This window comes from Embiotoca jacksoni, unplaced genomic scaffold (assembly GCF_022577435.1).
Source record: "Embiotoca jacksoni isolate LCO1_2020_lvr unplaced genomic scaffold, fEmbJac1.0.p SCAF_21, whole genome shotgun sequence".
In the NCBI taxonomy this organism is placed as follows: domain Eukaryota; kingdom Metazoa; phylum Chordata; class Actinopteri; family Embiotocidae; genus Embiotoca; species Embiotoca jacksoni.
Genome location: NW_027185352.1, coordinates 7,553,007 through 7,567,600, shown reverse-complemented (window position 1 = coordinate 7,567,600; position 14,594 = coordinate 7,553,007). Strand labels below are relative to the sequence as shown.

General features: G+C 42.2%; 1 protein-coding gene across 12 annotated transcripts in view; it reads left to right on the top strand.

Annotated features, from left to right (window-relative positions):
• Nucleotides 1-14,594, top strand: part of wnk1b (WNK lysine deficient protein kinase 1b) — a 96,835-nt gene that overhangs the window by 61,677 nt on the left and 20,564 nt on the right. For 10 of the 12 annotated variants that reach the window (XM_069156677.1, XM_069156673.1, XM_069156670.1 and 7 more), the window contains exons 6-14: nt 686-774; nt 1,599-1,738; nt 1,935-2,014; nt 2,211-2,477; nt 2,717-2,786; nt 3,286-3,482; nt 7,082-8,506; nt 11,005-11,094; nt 11,725-11,799. In XM_069156677.1, coding sequence (XP_069012778.1) covers nt 686-774; nt 1,599-1,738; nt 1,935-2,014; nt 2,211-2,477; nt 2,717-2,786; nt 3,286-3,482; nt 7,082-8,506; nt 11,005-11,094; nt 11,725-11,799 — 2,433 coding nt within the window. The remainder of the gene's footprint in view (nt 1-685; nt 775-1,598; nt 1,739-1,934; nt 2,015-2,210; nt 2,478-2,716; nt 2,787-3,285; nt 3,483-7,081; nt 8,507-11,004; nt 11,095-11,724; nt 11,800-14,594) is intronic. The other 2 variants (XM_069156669.1, XM_069156680.1) reach the window with 2 other exon arrangements.

The window sequence follows — 14,594 nt, the reverse complement described above, 5'->3', positions numbered from 1 at the left end:
GCATTGCATCTTGCCACATCCTGTCAATATGCATTATCGAACTGTATATTGTAAATATTGTATATGTTTCCAGCTTTTATGAATTTTAGGCCTTAGCCAAATGCTGAATGAATTTTGTGTATCGCTTTGAATGTGCTCTAATGTTCTTAATTGGCTCTAAAAGGCTGTGATTCATAGTTTGTCCCCAAGTTGAATTTAACCCTGAGCCAAACTATTATTGGACAGTAATAGTCAAATGTCACATGTTTGACCTTTAAGGGTTAAGTCAGTTTGATTGAATTGCCATCAGGTAATCCTGCAGCAAAAGGAATTTGTTGTCAGTTTTTGTCTTTAACATTTTACTGTTTGTTTCTGTTTTATTGTTTTACTTGTCTTTCTTTCTGTTCGCCTTTAAAAAAGAAAAAAACATATTCAAGTTATACTCCAAAATTATGTAGAGACAAAATAAATCGAGTAACTGACCACAGATGTTTTCTTTTCTTAAATTTTGTGGTTTAATGTGAAGAGATTCAGAGAATGAATTAAAATACAGCACATGTATGTATTAAAGAAATATGTTTATGAGCATCAAATGATCCCAACTTCTTGTTAAATCTTAACTATGCATTAGTGAGAACAGGGTGTGTTGTAGTTGTGTATGTGTGTCTGCTCTTCCCTTCACTGCTTCTCTATTTTGTCTGTGCAGGGAGTGAAGCCGGGCAGTTTTGACAAGGTAGCCATTCCTGAGGTGAAGGAAATTATAGAGGGCTGCATCAGAACAAACAAAGATGAGAGGTGAGTCACACAAACACAAAGTATGAACCCGAAATTCACTGAAGAACAGCGATGTCTGAGTATTTGTGTTGTTAATGGTCTGCTGTCCACCACCGATTCACAGACAGAACATTTGCATTCTGTCTCTAAAGTTAATCAAACTGAATGGCTCATGTTTTCATCACAACACCCAGTGATGCTTGATGGTAATTTCAGTGATGTTTGTCACTTAGTGTTGAATTGTATTTCACATGTTGAAGGGTTGAGCTGTCAAATCCTCCTTCCTCCAAATCCCATTCTAACTCACAGACTCTTGGTTGGAAATAGAAAGTGCTCTGTTTGTTCTCTTTCCCCGTCCTGCGCGTCTGCCAACACGTCCGCCACAGCCTCTAGTCTGCTGCTTTAGAAACTACACCAAAGCAACTCTCTTTCATTCTCTCTTCTTTTCTTTCTCTCCTCATTGTCCAAATGCAGTTTTGTTGACCCATCGTGTTATGACAGAAGATTCTTAGTTATTTTTAGGAGTACTGATTTTATTTCCAACATTTTTTTAAGAAACATCTGGAGTCCATAAACATAAAATAATGTTATAAAGTAAAAAGATGATCTTTGGCAACATGCTGTTACTCCCAGCAGATTAAGGAAATACCACATCTGTCCTGTTAGTTTATAGGTTGGAGATCAGCTCACAAGGCGTCGCTAGTTTTTGAACAAACTGGTATCAAGAAGTAATTCCACCTCATCACCAGCATTTTAGTTTACCTTTTTCCTCTAACATCTAGCTGAATCTCTAGTGATAATACAGGACTGATCTGAATCTAGCTCCTTGACTCATGTTCTTCCAGGTATGCCATCAAGATCCTGTTGAACCACGCGTTCTTCCAGGAGGACACGGGGGTCAGGGTTGAACTGGCGGAAGAGGACGATGGGGAAATGATTGCTATCAAACTGTGGCTGAGGATAGAAGATGTCAAGAAGCTCAAAGGCAACAAATACTTACATTTTTTTTCATTGATTTTACATTTTATATGCATCGAAGTAATTGTAATAGAAATATTTTTGTTTGAATGTGTGCACAAAAACGACAGTTTAACTGGTGAAAAAACAAAGCATATATTTTGGTAGACGGCCATTTGTACCGGTGATAATTGCCTGACCAACAATTTGTAACCTGTTTGCAGGGAAATACAAAGACAACGAAGCCATCGAGTTCTCCTTTGACCTGAACAAAGATGTCCCTGAAGATGTGGCCCAGGAAATGGTACGTGCAGTGAATGGATGGATAGATTTGGGCAAAATGGATCAGACAGGAGGGAGGGATGTTGGCTAGAAAGGGGTTTATGGTAAGGAGAGATGGGGGCGGGAGTTGATGTATAAAGTGTAAAAATCGAAGGGTTGGAGTTAAAAAAAAAAAAGAGGCCTGTTTATTATCCGTGTGGCTTCTCCTCACTCCCAAGGTTGAGTCTGGCTACGTTGCTGAGGGTGACCATAAAACCATGGCCAAGGCTATCAAGGACCGCGTGTCTCTGATCCGAAGGAAGAGAGAACAGCGGCAGCTCGTACGAGAGGAACAAGAGAAGAGAAAGCTGGAGGCAGAACAACAACAGCTGCAGCAGCAGCAGCAGCAACAACAACAACAACAACAACAACAACAACAACAACAACAACAGCAGCAGCAGCAGCAGCAACAACAACAAGAGACACTCAAAGCTTCACACACACAGGTTTGTTGGACTGGTACTGTCAGATAGCATGGTTTTATGATTTACTGCTGGTTAAAGACATTTTAAACACTGACTGCTCATTGGATGGACAGGTTGATTTAGGTGTTCTTGATGTGGAGGACCATTTCCACCCGGCAGTCAGAAACAACGAGGCCCTTCTTCCTACTTCCAGTGTGAACAATGTGGATTCAAAGACTTGTTAGTTAGTTTGACCCGAGCGTGTGTTTTCTTGTCTGCAGGTGGAGACAGAGGAGACGGAAGTGGAGCAACAGCAGCTTTACTATCAGCACGGCGGCATCTCACACGCATGTAAGATGGCAGATCGATCGATCGATCAGACTTTATTTGTTTTTATACAAATACCATGTACCACAAAGTGCTTTACATTAAAAACAACCATCTTCCATCCACGCTATTAAATCTATTAATACCAAAACATTTTGCGTTTTAATGAGCTTCTTTAAAAAAAAAAAAAAAAAAAAAATTAATATACCGTATTAATGTAAATATGACTTTGTTGAAATATTAATGCATAGATCAAACAACATTTTTGCTGAGCAGACACTGATCATCCTCATGAGCCAGGAGGTTGTTTCAGTGTCAGATTGTGCATGTTTTCCTGTAAACCAGAGGCAGCCATTGTTGACTTACTTCTCAAATGTGCTCATCCTAATGTAACCAAGAACACACTCTGGACCTGGCTCTTAATTATTCCTCCCTTTAATTAAATGCCACTGAAGTCACTGAAGAGCGTTGATGACAGGTTCCCGTCCTGATGTCCTCACACGTGTCTCTCTGTCCCTCTCAGCTGAAGGCGGCATGGACAGCGGCCAGGGCTCGTCGGTTTTCTCCTCAGACTCCCCCCACCTGGGTCAGCTGACCATGTCCTACAGCTGCCCCCCTTCTTCCCAGCCCCCTTCCCAGCCCCAGTCCCCCTACCCCTCCACCCCCTCTGCTACCCCACAGCAGCAGCACCCCGGCTACGCCCAGCCGCCACAGCCAATGGTAAGCGACGACATCACTTAAAATCCGCCATTTGCCTGCGACAGTCATGTCACAACTGTGAGTGTCAGTGCGGCTCGCTCCGCTCACAGCTGTGCTGAACATGACTCGTCGGTTTGACGTGAGCGCTGCGGAGTGGGTTGGAGTGAAGTTTGTGGTGTTTGGAAATGAGCTGGGAATTGCCTGTGTGTGTGTTGAGCTAAATGCACTAGAGAATGCCGATCATGGGTTTTTATTAGGAGACCATGACCTTTTGACCTTTTAAGTTGGATTTTTGTTGGATTTTCTTGGCCAACAAGTCACGTAACCTACAACATTAGAACGACACAACCCAGTTTGTGAGTCAGTATTTCAGCCATTTAAACCATTAGTTTAAACACTGTCAGATGTTTTCTCTATTAGTCAGACAGTAAGTCAATCATTCAGACCACAAAACTGTTGAAGCCATTCACTGTCTGTTGTATTTCATCTTAGATATCAGCAACTCTTTCTTCTCCCTCCGAGATGTCATGACTCCCTGTTTCCTACAATCATGCTGTTTTTGAACCAATTACTTATTTCTGTCTCCATCCCTCAATCTTCCTCCTTCTTTATTCTGAGACTTCTTTATTTTTTTTAACGCTCCTTCATCCTCATGTAGTTGTCACATCAGTTGTTTATTCATATTTATTCATTTCTTTAAAACCATTCATAGTTTGGCACATTTGTTTGGACACTCGTCGGCCTCAGTTTGTTTTGCGTTGGTCATACAGAAGGATCATTTCCAGCATAGTGTGCTGATCAAGTAAAAAAAAATTTAAAAAAAAAGGCAAAAAGTAATAAATATGTTTGATATATACTTGAAATGAAAACTCCACAAATGGCATTTTAAATACATTACATGTACATCTTAGCAATAACTGATTGTTTCTACTCTTCTCTTACGGGCTGAGATTTTTGAACGAGCCTCACTCACTCACTCTCAGGGATTTTTAATCTCTTCACACTTTCTGTTTTAACCATCATCTTCAGTTGTTGGCCGTTGATTACTGGAGCATGTGAGTCCATTTTCTTGCTAAATGGCTCTTTATAAGTAGTCGCTAATGGAGAGGTGAGCATTTTTTGTTCAATATGCCACATTAGACGCTAACATCCGATGACCTTTTGGATCCAAATGCTGTTGAATGACCTTTGAACTACCAGCGCCCACACTGATGGAGTTGGTGATTGAGTGAATAACTCAATAATGGTTTTTGAAGCAACACAGAATTTTTTCACAGGAAACCATTGAAATAGCCAAACTGACCTGTAAAGAAATTACCTTATTTGATCCAAATGGATAATTTTGTATAATCCTTCCTCCTTTTTATGTAATGTGTCCATTTATTTCTTATTGTCTTCAAATGGTTTTTTTTTTCTGTTTCTTATGTCACTGCTCTGTTTCAGTTTTATTTTTATTTTTTTTTGTCTTTATTGCATTTATCACTTAATTTATGTGTCTTTGTGATATTTGTGATGTGTATGGGTTTATTTTACTAAAACCTATTAGGGAGCCATTCTTTTTCTTGTTAATTTATTTTTATTGTTAGAATGGATGTAAACTCAAATATTGTTTTCACAAACATTAACTGTATAACTTTGACTATTTTATTCGTCATATAGCTTATTTTTCTTTGTGTTTTCCTCAGTTAATCGCTGAGTTTTCCTGTCTGTCCTGTTATTGTTATGTTCTCTTGTGTTTTAATTTCTTTATGTTTGTTTTCCATGTGGCCCCGCCCTCCTCCATCACCCCTCCCCCGGCCTCCAGCCGGTGTCGCGCTGCCGTCGAAGTCGTAGCATGTCTGTTTGCGTCCCCCCTTCCTCCTACTCCTTCTCTCATGCCCCTTCGCCCCTGGCCGCCCGTCCGAAACAGCCCACCACACCTCCTCCTGACCTGTCCTCCTCATCCTCCTTCACCACCACCTCCTCCACCTTCCCCCTCTACGTACCTCTCGCAGCTGAGAGGGACACGTTCGCCGGGCGCCTCTCCAAGGCCCTGGAGACGGTCCTGCCCCTTCACCCAGCCCCTTCCCTGCCCGGGGCCAGGCAGCGGAGGGCCAGCCTACCCACCCTGTTCTCCACCCCTGTAGGTTCACAAACAGAAACCCCAGCAGGGGCCACAGCGCTGGTGAGAACCAGAGAGGAAGAGAGAGAGGAAAAGATGAGGCCACATTGGAGTCTGAAGTTAAATCTAAGAAAACTGATTTATAGAAAAGTCTCCCGTTTCAAAATGATCAATTAGATAGATTAGTAATTGACACTGACACAAAATGAATGATTGTTAATGGCACAGCTCGAATTACTGAAGCTATCGCAGCAGCTCAGTACAGTGATTTGCCATAGAGTGCAGCTACAGTATGTAGAGACATTAGTAGAGAAATTAGATTTATCTTCAACTTAAAATTATAAGTGTTAGACAAGAAGCACAAAACTGATCTGGTTTAGTAGCACTGCGACCTACCAGCCCTGCTTACTGTATTTATATCTATACAATATTTATCCATTTGTCATTTACATATTGATTAAATCTTTTAGCAAAGGAGGGTTACACTGCAGGCTTACGCATGCATTTTAAGTGGCACCATTATCCTGATAAGTAGATTTGATATCTGTGTTTGTTTTAGTTTTTCAGACTCTTCTGTGAGTCTTATCATTCTCCACATCGGTCTCTCTTTTACCCTCTCTCCCTCGAGTCGGCCACCATGTGCTCATATTAAATACATACTGACTGGCCTGAGCCTTAACTTTTCTCTGTGGTACAAATGTTCAATATATTCGTGTATCTGCTGTCGGGAAAATGGCTCATTTTAGAACTAAAATTAAACAAATGTTGTGGACAAACTACAGAAGGTTTCTATAAGTATCCCAAATATTCAGGGTTAATTGAGATTAATATGATAGTTTTATTATCATATTTGAATACTTGTTTAACGCATCCGTCTGCATTTGATCACATCAGGAGTGTGACAACATTAAAGTGTTGCAATCTACCAAAGAGACTCTCTTGTGCTCTACATGGTGATGGAGACCCATGGTTTAAATTAATTTAAACTATTTAGATCTATTTCTTGTTGTCATATTCTTTATAACTTAATTCAAAGTTTCCGGCTGCATCTACTCAGCCAGAAGGTCAACATTTTGCAGGGATTTCTCTATAATAATAAAAAAAAAAAATTCTGATTGCAGATGCATTATAATATTGTCAAACTGAGTCAACATTTGGCCTTCCCTCTCTTTACGTTTAATGCTTCACGTTCTGTCTTCTCTGTGTGGTCTCTCTGTCTTTGTGCTGTATCTGTGTGTCACTTGATCTGTTTATCGTAACCCACTTTGTGCCTCTACCTGTTCGTTTCATGTCATCACTTCGTTCTACAGCTTTTAAGTTTATTATTTCCTTTCCTAACTACATCATTTTTGCTTTTATTGTGAAGGGTGAATTTAAACCCTTTTCTCGGTTTTTCTGTATATTTTGAAATGATGCTCTTTTGGCTGCACTATTTTCTCCATTTCATGTGGGCCTTTGCTGTGGTTCTCTGTCATTTTCTGAGTCTCATTCTTAAAACCATTGTATCTCATTGTCGCAGCAGCATTCAATGCCACACCCCTTCAGTGGAGGAGCAGGCGCAGGAGGAGGAGGAGGAGGGGGCATCCCTCTTCCGACCCTCCCAGACCCCCCAACTATTTTCTTCCCCTCCATCCCCGAGCGCCCCATTTCGTTCTCGCCTCCTCCCACTGGGCCTCCGAAGGCCTACAACACCCAGAGACGCAAGAGCACTTCCATTCTCGAGGCGCATACGCGGCACTTCCAGCCCGCCTACCCTCGCTATGGGAGCAGCCTCCATCCTTTCTCTGGGATGGAGGCTGTTGAGACTCCCTCTCTCTTCATGGTCAACCCTGGTTTTGCTGCAGCTGCTCAAAGACTTGGCGTTGGGGAGCCGCTGCATTTCCCGGGACAGTCTGATCCGACTCTGTACTGCTACAAGGACATTAGAGCGGAGCATGAGGAAGCAGTGAGGAGATTGAGTCTAAATCAAGCTGCCTTATTGGACCATTATGAAGCGATGGCGTACGGAGGGTACCCAATGACTACGCACCAGCTTGGCCACTTGGGTTTCCATCAGCAGAGGCAGGCAGCAGCTGCTGCTGCTAGTTTGGGTTTCGATCCTGGTCCTCCATCTCAACCGGGGTTCCTGCACCCACACATCATGCAAAGAATGAGCACACACAGCCCGATACCTGCACCTTTACCCCCAATGAGTGCGTCCGCCGGCGGCTCTGTCTCCTCCTCATCATCTGAAGGATGTTATCCTCCGCAGCATGCTTCCCAGTCCTCCTTTCCTATTTCTGCACCTCCGGTTATGGCCGATGCTCTGCCACCGACTGGAAGTGTTTTTGAGTTTCATTTAGCTGCAGCCGCCGCAGCTGCAGCTGCCGCCGGAGACCCGAGTCTCCTGGCATCCAGACTGTACCGTGCCCGAAGGAGCTCCATGGACCTCCCTCTGGAGGACAACAGTGGAACGGGGTCCGGTGGCTCCGGCACATACAGCCGCCTCCAGCCGGTGACGGAAGAGCTGTACGCGTACATCAGTCCGGAGCTGCCCTTACCTCCAGGGAGTCTTCTCCTTCACCACCCAGGCATTACCGCAAAGGACAGAAGCCCCGAACCTTCTAGTGATTCTCTGGCCTCCTCCGATGCAGGAGAGTTCCAGTCGCCACCGCCGCCTTTCGACACGTCGGCCGCTCAGTCCATCCCTCGCTCGTCCTGCACGTCGCTCTACGACTCATCAGGCGGAGGGCTTCACATAGATCCCCTGGGGCATCCGCCCTCCGCGCAGAACTTTCTCCCCCCCACCCTGTCCTCTGAGCTCCCGCATGGGGGAGCATCATCAACTCAGCTGGAGACTCTGATCCAGAGTGTCTGGGCCCGGCACGGAGGGGTGGTGCCAGCCCAACCTGATATGACATACCATGAGTCATTGCTGGCCATGCAGGCCGCTAACCCCTCTCTGGTACAGAGTTTAGACCTTAAAAACACCCATAAACCTCTGGGTCAGCTACTAGATGCATTTTTAGCAAAGCTCCACAAACAGTTATTGATTGATGGATATATGGGACTTGTTCTTTTAAGATATTCTGTGCTCTATCCTCCTTTTTTGACTATAAATTGTCAACATCGTGTAGACTACGGATTTGATATATTCATTGCTACTGATTTCCAGCTTTGAAAAGACAATTAATACATTGTTCTCATGTCCATAGTCAGTGATTTAGAATAGATACATAAAGTCATCCATCCAAAGTAATCCATCAATTAAAACTCATTCTGACAAAAGTAACTAAATTTAATTACACTAGTAATCTGACCCAGAGGCTGTTGAACCAGTCCCTGTTGTTTTTATACCCTGCTGACCCAGGTGCCCCAGCTGATGGCCATTTGTCATCATGTAGTCTTTGGTTGTGATTTTAACCCCTCCTCCAGTCAACACCACAGAGAGAGTCTCACAGTCTGCCGACGTAACGTCTCGCTTTATTCACTCTTGGACAGAGTTTCCTTCCAGAGCAGTACCCTCGTAGAAAAATGTTAGTTCAGCCCCTGACAGTGCTACTTTAGTAAAGATTTATAGCGGAGGGCACCAATTAGAGCACATCTGGGAAACACCAAGAACAGAAGTGCTTAATTTTAAGTCCAACAATACTGTAAAAGGGATTATTTTTAGTCAAGTTATAATTACTTAAAGTGAAAGCAACACTCAGAAGGTCGTCTTTGAGACACTCTCCGGTGTACCAGCTTCATAAGCAGAGCGTCTCAGCCCCCTCCTCCATGTGTTTATGTTGTGTATTTGGTTCATTTTGTTGAGTCAGTAAGTACTATTTTGTCTGTATGTTCATATATGAATGTATATGAGAAATGTGTGTTTGTGCACGTATACCGTCCCTATGGTATACCTGAATATTTGCTCATACAAATCCAAAGTCAGTTTGTTAAAATGGTAATCATCGAGATCCACATTTAAAAAAAAACAACCATGTGTTCCAGACGTGAACCCAGTACATTTATTAGCATGTTTATGAATCTGTTATCTGGATCGGGGCTTTTATACTAAAGCTGCAAGACTTTGTGGATTTGTATGGACAAACACACAGAAACATACAACAAAACTGAGGGGGCTCAGACAAACAAGCAGTTTAACCGCGCAGAGAGACGGTCATTTGTATATTTTAGACTCTTTCTGTTGTTCTGTGTTGTAAATGCTAAAGAGCGCGGCTTCAAGCCAGCTCTTTATTTTGGCATATCATGTTGTCATTTTCCTGCCCGCACTGAAAATCAACTTCCCACACAGGGTTCAAAGGTCACAGTTGAAATGCTTTAAACCCTTAGAACGCTGATACGATCAGTGTCAACTCTTCATTGTTTACTCTCCTTTTCTTATAATTTCTTCAGTCTTTGTTATCTGTCATTAACTCTGTTTTTGTTTTATGTCGTTTGTCTTGAGTTATCGATCTTTCTATACATTTTATTTATGAAATTTCTCTCTGAAATTCGTTATTGTGTTTACGTTATTTTAGAAATAGGTAGGTGGCAGTGCGTCTGGTGCAACATACTGTACTCGTGTGAGCTTTCTCCACACTTTGTGAGGTTGAGCTTCATGACATGTATACAGTGAAGTTGCACACAGCCTTCTAAGGGTTCAGTCATCAGTAGGTCGGTCATAACTGTCCGGACACTGCTGTCCTGTGGTGATGTAGAAGAATTCAGGGAGGAAAGGTGGCGACCCGTCAAGCTTGACGATTTGCATAATTAAATATGCCAATAATTCTAAAGTTGACCGAGAATAGAAAGAAAACCTGCGACAGTTCAAAGCAGGCAGGCTTTCTCTTTTGAAAATCATCATCAGAGTCAATAATGGTGGAGACAACATCAGTCACATAGTATCAGGATGACATTTCAGAAACCATAAAGCAGATGGTTCTCTGAAATCCTTAAAGTTCGGTGGAGTAGTCCAGCTTCTACTCTGTGCTTCATCAACTTTGTATTATAACTGCCAATCACTTAGGGTCTGACCTGCATGTAAAAAAACAATCCTACTGACACCCTGCCTAACCCCAATGCTGTGCCTGTACTGTTGTACATGCTGCATACAGTATACGTGTATATGCATACGGTAGGTGTCGGTGTGCATATATCTGTTGCCGGGCGGATTAGTTTGTGTGTGTACGTGGCGTCTGTGTGCATGTGTGCATACACAAGAAGAAAATCTAGAGTGAAACCTGATCGCTAGAGAGCAACAGGCGTACCTTGTGTTTGCACTCATGTTGTTTATCTCCAGGAGCCACAAACATGTTCTAATTGGTTCTTTTTTCTCTCTCTCTCTCTCTCTTTGTCCCCAAACTCTTTAATTTCTCAACTCCATCCTTAATTTTTTTTTAAATCCTACAACATCACATCACATCTCCTCTCCTTTGTCCGTATTTCCGCCTGTCTCGCTCTTAATCTGTTTCTGAACAGCTGGTTCAGGCCCCCACCCCTCAGCCATCTCCAGGACCCGCTCTGGTCCCTTCCACCTCCCAGCCAGCTCCTCCTGGGACCTCCCAACAGGTAAGACTATTACAGTGTCTTCCTTGTCCCTATATCTCCTTTCTCACTAAATACCACAGCTCCCTTAATGTCCACACCTCATAAAGATATAATGCATAAATAGCACCATCGTATTTTAATGCTGATTCAGTAATATTTCATATATCCCTTTGCTCTTTGAAGTTGTTGCCTTTGCTTGGAGATAAACACTCCCACGGAGCCCGCGGTGATACCGGAGTCTTTTTGAAGAACTGCGTTCGTTCCCACCCCCGCTATGAACTAGTTGCAGCTCTAAACTGATTTGATTGTGCAATAAATTGGATGTTAATCAGTGATCAAAACAAAATAATCAAAAACCTTTAGTGCACATACACTGACGGCGCTCCAATGCGCCAAAGTATTAAATTGAAGCCGGTTTCACAGCTGCCGGCTGAAGCACACAATACTGGACCAATTTTAAACAATCGTTGTCCTTATCAGATACTTAGACCCAAAACAACTGGAAAACAGGGTCTATGTTAAAAAAAAATGCAGAAGTTTCCCTTAAATATCTCATTTTAAAGCTTTCTTAAATTGGTCTTATTTTGATAAACGATCAAACATTCAAAGGACATTTGTGTGCACGTTAACGTTCTCTGTGTCCTCCTCCAGGTTGTGTCATCGAGTCAGAGTAATACGTCACTTCAGAGCCCCACACACACAACTCTGCCACAGGCGCCGGCACAGGTAAAGCACCTTTACTTTAAATATATATGCAGCACAATACTTAATAAACACTTTGCCATTGCACCCAAACGATCACTGCTTTTCTGCATAAAGAGGCTGGATTTAATTCAGTATTTGAATATACGCTCATCAAGCACCTTATTAGGAACACCTCTGTAATTGAATGCTATCTAATACAACAGCTTTGCCATTCTAACCGTATGCATTTTCCATTTTTGTTGTCAAAAAGGTAATAATCCTACTTTAGTATAAAGACTGAGATCATAGTGGTTAGTTGTGATATACTTAATTGCATTATATTGAAATGGTGGAGCTGTTGTGTTATTTTATTGCACCGGTGTTTCTCAAAGCACTCGGTGGGTGTGTATGTACTGGATGTCTGCATTCATCTTCACCAACACACATCTTCACCTACATGCTTATGCATATACTGTAATGATTGTGCTCACTTATACATTTACGTGCGTGGAAACACACACACACACACACACACACACACACACACACACACACACACACACACACACAGTAAATTCAAAAACCAACCTGCTGTTGAGGAAGTTCCTAAAAACTTCACTCTACAGTTTCATACTGAAAGCAGTGTTGACATCAAATGACCAGAATCTAACTAACTGTACATGTTTTGTCAGACATTAATTAATAAGGAATAAATGCAAAACCATAAACAGATGAATTGCAGACTTGGACACCAATGAAACAGATCTTTTTGAATTTATCTTAAGTTCATATTGTTGTAATTTTGGTTCTCTGTTTTATTAATTGCATGTTCTACTTCTTTCACCTTGAAACTCGTCATCAGCTCAGTGTGGCTCTTCTGTTTTTCTTTCCATTCTCTGGCTTGCTCATGGGCATGCTGCCTCTGTTTCCACCGGGTTTGTTTCGATGTGTTTTTACACCCCCACTTGTCTGTCAAAATGCGTGTTTGTGTTTGTGTAGTTGTGTGACCTCAGTCCGTCTCCCAGTATCGAACACCTTTATTTTCTGTACCAAGCTGCTAAGCTCGCTCTGGTTCAGGTACCATTTTGTTTAGCAGTGTTTGTGGGCATCCTGTTAGTAGGTGACTCTGTGCGTGTCTATCCTGATGTATAAGTGTGTGTTTGCATGTGTGCGTCTTAGTAAGTAACTGAGATTTTGCCAGTGAATCTGTTTGATGTTAAACAGAATATAGGCAGACTTATCCACCTTGTTTTTTACCTTTGATTGTAGCTGTTTTCTGTTGATGATTTTTACAGTTGGCATTTTTCCTTTGTTCACCCTACGTCCTCCTTCTAACCACCTGAATGAAAGCATGGAGCGCAAATACACCAGTAAATTTGATAGAAATGAAGATGGGTCATATTTTCATGTGATGGGAGAAACGGTAGGCAAAGGAGAATCTTGAAATGTGTGTGGAGTCAGCTGTCTGTCCAGCATCTAGTTTGGTAATGCTTGAAAGAAATTTAAACAGGTAAGATCACATGTGTGCAATCGCCCTAGGCTGTAAGACCCTGGTTTGATTCCCCACTGAGTGTCAAATAAAAGTTAAAAAAAAATACTCAATAAAGTAAAATAAAATCAGCATGTGCCCTTAAAATTCTTTCCACCTGATGGTGGACAAAATGTTCTTTTGTTAAGTGAATATGTTGTAGCACAGACCCATGCATCAAATGAGCAATGGTGTCTGTCCTAAGTTGGACAGTAATCATGAAATGGATTTTCAGTTTAGACAGAAGATTGAAGTGTAGTTTCCATCAGCTCTGCCTGAAGAACAGCAGGATAGTTCTCGTCAGGAAAAGTTCCCAATGACCGATGTTTGAAGCATTAGGGGTAGAGGAACCCCTTCAACTTACGTGACTTGGTTATGCGCTGCTACTGTATGACACGTACGTGGCCGTAGCATACTAAACCCTGCTTCAATGACAGCAGATTCTAACGTCTTTATATTGAGCTTCAGTTATTATTCTCACTATCTGTTTTCAAATCAGATTTGTTGATGCGCTCCACAATATACAAAGCTCTAAAACGTCAGTAATGTTTAATCAAGGTTCAGGAACTTTGAATGTAATTGCTTTCCATCTACGCAGTAAAAATAAAAACGTTTTTTTGTCTGCATTATTTCCGAACCTCAACTTTTCAGGAATCAGTGTAGGAAATATCTCTTTAAATCTCACTCATCTAGTCTTAATGAGAAATGTTTGAGTTTGTTTTCAGCCCTGTTTCCCTGTTTGTAATGTGGCACATCTACATCGGGAAAAGAATCTGCTTGGTCTTCCACAACCTGTAAAGTCGTGATGCACATTGTCTGTAGAGTTTTGTCCTGTGGTTGCATGGTCTTCGACTGGTGTGTGTTTTACACAGTTGTTCTGTCACTAAGTTTGTTGTTTGATTTAAGAGCTTGAGGTTTTTCTCACTACGGTCTTGATGTACTGTTTGCTCCACTTGTCTTGTTCGGAAAGTTTTGTGTTGAGTCTTTGACACACAATCGAACGTGTCAGTAATGCGTCAGTGAACTATGGGTGGCTCTTTCCTCTGGTGTCTTTACTTTAACATGATTCATCATGGAGATCAGGCTGGTTCCTTTTTCTCTCCCCAAGTACATTCAACTCATGGTGTGATGTAAAGAGCAGCTTTAGCTCACTGTCCCATTACCGAGGCAAACGACTGCACATGGGCCTGTCTGTCCGTACTAGTCACTCCTGATCACTTGCTGGATTTATCTACTCCCTCATCCTCCCTGTGACCTTGCTCTCATCCTTAACCTCCCCTCCCCTCCCACTCATCCTCTGCCTTATCTT